Source organism: Poromitra crassiceps, assembly GCF_964638095.1.
Source record: "Poromitra crassiceps genome assembly, chromosome: 8".
Lineage (NCBI taxonomy): Eukaryota > Metazoa > Chordata > Actinopteri > Beryciformes > Melamphaidae > Poromitra > Poromitra crassiceps.
Window position 1 is genome coordinate 4536060 of NC_139629.1, and position 5256 is coordinate 4541315.

The 5256-nt window shown below is 42.7% G+C and overlaps 1 protein-coding gene across 1 annotated transcript in view; it reads right to left on the reverse strand.

Annotated features, from left to right (window-relative positions):
- Positions 1 to 2354: 2354 nt before the first annotated feature.
- kcnh7 (potassium voltage-gated channel subfamily H member 7) overlaps positions 2355 to 5256 on the reverse strand; it is a gene marked incomplete at both ends in the record, with an annotated part of 60040 nt that continues 57138 nt past the window's right edge. Inside the window, 3 exons of the mRNA XM_083642244.1 lie at positions 2355 to 2489; positions 2598 to 2702; positions 3315 to 3594. Coding sequence (XP_083498370.1) covers positions 2355 to 2489; positions 2598 to 2702; positions 3315 to 3594 — 520 coding nt within the window. The remainder of the gene's footprint in view (positions 2490 to 2597; positions 2703 to 3314; positions 3595 to 5256) is intronic.

Genomic DNA, 5256 nt, shown 5'->3' on the forward strand with positions numbered 1-5256 from the left:
TAAGCTAATCAGGTCATGAGCTAACACTACTTGCTGCCTGCACACTAGCAGGCGGCTGTGGAACACTGAAGACGCGTGACTCAATGGTTCTATTCTGATCGAGGAAATTGAAACTCTTTCGCTTTCGTTTCTCCAGAAAATACACTTGAAAGAATAAAAGTCGCCACTAGGTGTCAGTAGTGCACTATGGTATGAGTGCACCGTGCTCTCCAAAGCTGACTGAGGCAACTGTAACATCATTCTGTTGTTGAACCCAACTAAAAATAACTATAATGAACATGCCTATATTCAATTATGCATTAGCCGGAAGTACTTTTGTTGTTGTGATGTCACGCTGATATAACATTTCGAGATTTATTCAGACAAGCATATATACACATACTGTATTTAGAATAATCTCAGAGCTACAATTAATGCTCTATGGAGACAAACCATAGCCTACTTGATGTCTAATTAGACTGGGCAATTCTTACAAAGCCTCCTTTATCATTTCCTCACTTGATAGGTTTATTCAGCTGGATGGCATCATCAGTACTGTTAGGTTAGCACATGATACAAGAAACTACACATTTCCGGTTGAAAACATTTCTTTCTTTCTTTTCATCATAAAAATATGGGCAATCATTGAAAAAAGGGTAAGCCACTCAAACCTCCCCACAAACAAAGTGTGTTTTCATTTTATTGCTCCCACCACAGCTTCAGAACAAACCTACGCTATTGTTTCACGACACTCCCAGTTTCTCATGTATTTTACTTGGTTAAAAATAAATACATTTTGTTTAACATCTGGCCATATTACAACATTTCTTGTCTAACAATATGAATTGTATGAAAACGATACAGGGGAAACATGATGCTTTTGTTGATGTAATGGACATGCTGATTTTAGTGTTTGTATTTGGTTATATAGGCACAAGACCCCATCTCTTTTGTGGGCCTATTTATGCTCTAGCAGTATTATGTCCCCATGTGTCCTGAATCATGCCCCCCATTCCCCACCCCCAAAGTGCATCCTAAAGCAAAAGAGAGAGAAATAAGTATTTGGACATCATTTGATGCTGTAACGTGCTACCTTTCGGGCCATATAAGCAGTGCAAAAACCGTAAATATACTGATATAAAACCACATGCACTGCCCTGTAGAAATGTCTACAATACATCATACTTGCTTGTCAGAGGCCTAGCTCTCTGGGATAACATGCAGCACAACACTCTCAACCCTGCCTCCCACTTGATCTGCCCGGACGAGTGCGTCTGGCGTGTTCTGTTGGCTGGAACGTCAAGGGTGCATGTCAGTGATTGCAATAATAATAATGCACATAGGAAGAAAAACAACAGTACACTTCATGTAGCAGTGCAATAGTCTGTAACCCCTGAGTCACTCTTCAGAGAAAGACAGGCAAACAGCAAAGGATCAGCCAAGTGTTCCCACGTCTGCATAATAATGCTGTTATTACACGAATAACCGCAGAGAACAGTCCTGCATCCAGGTGATGATTTAAACATACCTAACTATTACCAAGCAATCGCAAATCAACAAATACAGATTTTCTGTGCCAGCATGCTGATAAAACGCTGCTGCTACAGTAATGACACCATTACCACATGATGACGGCATTACCACAGTAATGACAGCATTACCACAGTAATGACAGCATTACCACATGACGGCATTACCACAGAGATGACAACATTACTACAGTAATGACAGCATTACCACAGTAATTACAGCATTACCACAGTAATGACAGCATTACTACAGTAATGACAGCATTACCACAGTAATGACAGCATCACCACAGTAATGACAGCATCACCACAGTAATGACATCATTACCACAGTGATGACAGCATTACTACAGTAACGACAACATTACCACAGTAAAGACAGCATTACCACATGACGGCATTACCACAGTGATGACAACATTACTACAGTAATGACAGCATTACCACAGTAATGACAGCATTACCACAGTAATGACAGCATTACTACAGTAATGACAGCATTACTACAGTAATGCTGTCATTACTGTAGTAATGCTATCATTACTGTAGTAATGTTGTCATTACTCTGGTAATGACAACATTACTGTGGTAATGACAGCATTACCACAGTAATGACAGCATTACCACAGTAATGCTGTCATTACCACAGTAATGCTGTCATTACCACAGTAATGATAGCATTACCACAGTAATGACAGCATTACTACAGTAATGACAACATCACCACAGTGATGACATCATTACCACAGTGATGACAACATCACCACAGTAACGACAACATTACTACAGTAATGACAGCATTACCACCCAGATATAAGAACACTTGATCGTGTGCTGCTGAGGGATTCATGGCCTTGGAAAGCCTGGGTCTGAGGCAGGTCTGTGCAGTCCCATGGTGTTGAGGTTGGAGTCGGAGGGTGAGGAGGAAGAGGAGGTGGATGAAGAGGAAGAGGCTTCCACCGGAAGAAGGATCAGTTCAGCCTGTTGATGTCCTTTGCTTTGATGTTGTTGTAGTTGTAGTAGTAGTAGTTGTTGTTGTTGTTGTGGTTGTTGTTGCTGCTGCGGTTGTGGCTGTGTATGTCTTTGTACAAGCAGTGCTGTAAGGCTGTCTTCTATGGGTGCATTCATGTGAGCCAAGCTCGACAGACAGTCTGTGGATTCCTGATGGGTCCTCTCCAGTTTGTGGTTGGGACCCTGAAAAAAGACAGTTGCAGAAAATATATACACAGTTTAGCAGTTGTCTCTCTATGAGGGACTACTACTGTGACAGAAGACACATCCAGGAATTAGCAATCCAGATGAAGTTTGCTATAAAAACTAAAATAATAGAAAAGTACTTTCATACCACTTGTCATTGATCCTTTCTACAGTACCAAAACCAACATAATCAGACCTGGGCTAAAATAAATAAATAAATAATAATAATAATAATAATAATAATAATAATAATAATAATAATAATAATAATAATAATAATACATTAAAATTACATTACATTACATTATGTCATTTAGCAGATGCTTTTTATTTTTTTGTCAACAGGACTTCTTGTTTACCAGATGGGTGGGGTTCATCACAGCAAGACAATTCATAAATTCAAATACAGAAAAGCATATGAAAATGACTTTGTGATACTTTCCTGTGATTGGCAAAATTCTCTGGCACTTACTGTGGCAAACCTCACCCATCATGGCACCTAAGCACACAAGGCCGTGAATCATAGTTGCAAATCCCACTGGACTCAAATCTTTCAAAACCAAACAAGAACAAAGACACATTCTGGATCTATTGAAGGAGGCCCCTTACCTGAGTTGCTGTATGGCTGAAGAAAGGGCTGGTAGTGAGAGCGACGGCCTGGACCTGCACAGCAGGTCTGTGATAGTCTGGACTGGCCGTCACAGTGCTGTAGGCCGGGTCTGGACTGGCCGCCACAGTGCTGTAGGCCGGGTCTGGACTGGCCGTCACAGTGCTGTAGGCCGGGTCTGGACTGGCCGTCACAGTGCTGTAGGCCGGGGGGCCCAGCGTGGACTGCCTCTGCAGCAGGTGCAGAATGGTCTGAATATCTGACATCATGTGAGACTCCAGCCTGGAGAGAGCGAGAGAGAGAGAGAGACTTATAATAATATTATTACTTATAAACAGTTTATTGTTGTATTTTGAGGCCATTTACACCTGGCGCTAACATGCGTTTTCTGTGATCAGATTGCAATCAGATTGTGTTTTATCACTTGAAATGCCAGGTGTAAACACCCCCAAAACGCATTGAAGAAGGATTGCAATCTGATCGGCCAAACCACCTCCGGAGGTGGTCAGGGATGCATTGTGTACACATTGAACACAAGTGTAAATGCAATGTGTCCTCTCAATCTGGATACAGCAACTTTATGCGGATTGAGAGGACAACTATTTCTGCTATCAGATTGCAATCAGATTGCAATCTGATGGCAGAAAACGCATGTTAACGCCAGGTGTGAATGGAATCAGGTTAATGTGGTCGAGCACAATCTGATTGCAATCTGATGGCAGAAAACGCATGTTAACGCCAGGTTATATGGCCATGTTATTCTAACAGTGTAATGTGCTTTTAACAATATTGTCATAATTTGTACTAGTATTATAATAGTACCATAATATCTCAATACTGTTCTTGCTTTGTCAGTATCTTAGGCCATGTTCAGACTAGGAGGCCCAATCTGATTTGTGAACTTTAGTGACCTATTAATGATTCTATCCAGATTGGTTTTATGAGTCTGGACGCTCCAAGTCTGATTTGTGTCACTTGTCCCAAACCACATATGGAGGTCCGGACACACAGATCCGACTTGAACACTTGCCCAAATCAGATTTGTGGCAGTGTGGACACACTCCCAAATCAGATTTGGGAAACCACTGAAGATAATGATGATTAATGACTTTAGCAGCAAATCTGATTTGCCTGTAATGTGAACATGGCCTTAGTTGATATTCTACTAGCAGAGCTGATTCTGTCTTATTTAGTAATGTATCCACTGTTTACTTTGTTGTTAGATCAGTTGTATCCTTTTGTCGATTGTCCTGAGAGGCTGTGGCAATTTTGTTATGACATTCATGCCATGGAAGCAATTTGAATAGAATAGAACAGATAGAATTGAGAGAGAGAGAGAGAGAGAGAAGGGGAGGGAGAGAGAGAGAGAGAGAGAAGGGGAGAGAGAGAGGGGGAGGGAGAGAGAGAGAGAAGGGGAGAGAGAGGGGGAGGGAGAGAGAGAGAGGGGGAGGGAGAGAGAGAGAGAAGGAGAGAGAGAGGGGGAGGGAGAGAGAGAGAGAGGGGGAGGGGGAGAGAGAGAGAGAGAAGGGGAGAGAGAGAGAGGGGGGTAGAGAATACCTTGACAGCACTGATGATGCAATGAGTGTAATGGATGACTGCACATTCAGCTGTGCTTGTGTGTCTTTGCGGGTGCTTCGTGGAGCACTAGGGGGCGCTGGTGCCTCGGGGGGCGGGGGACAGGCCACTAGGGGGCGCTGGTGCCTCGGGGGCGGGGGACAGGCTTGGCCACACACTCTGTCAGCGTAGTGGACGCTTGTCACTGCTCTTGCTACGAGGAGTGATAATGAGCATTCAGCGGGAGGTGTGAATTCAGCATTTACTGTGGAAATGACCGGATCGCACTCCATCACTCAGTCTAATTATGGCCAGATTTAATCCCAGTGCTATATTTAGGGCATCCGGCAAAATGGCTTAATGCTGAATAATGCTTTAATTACTCGTCTG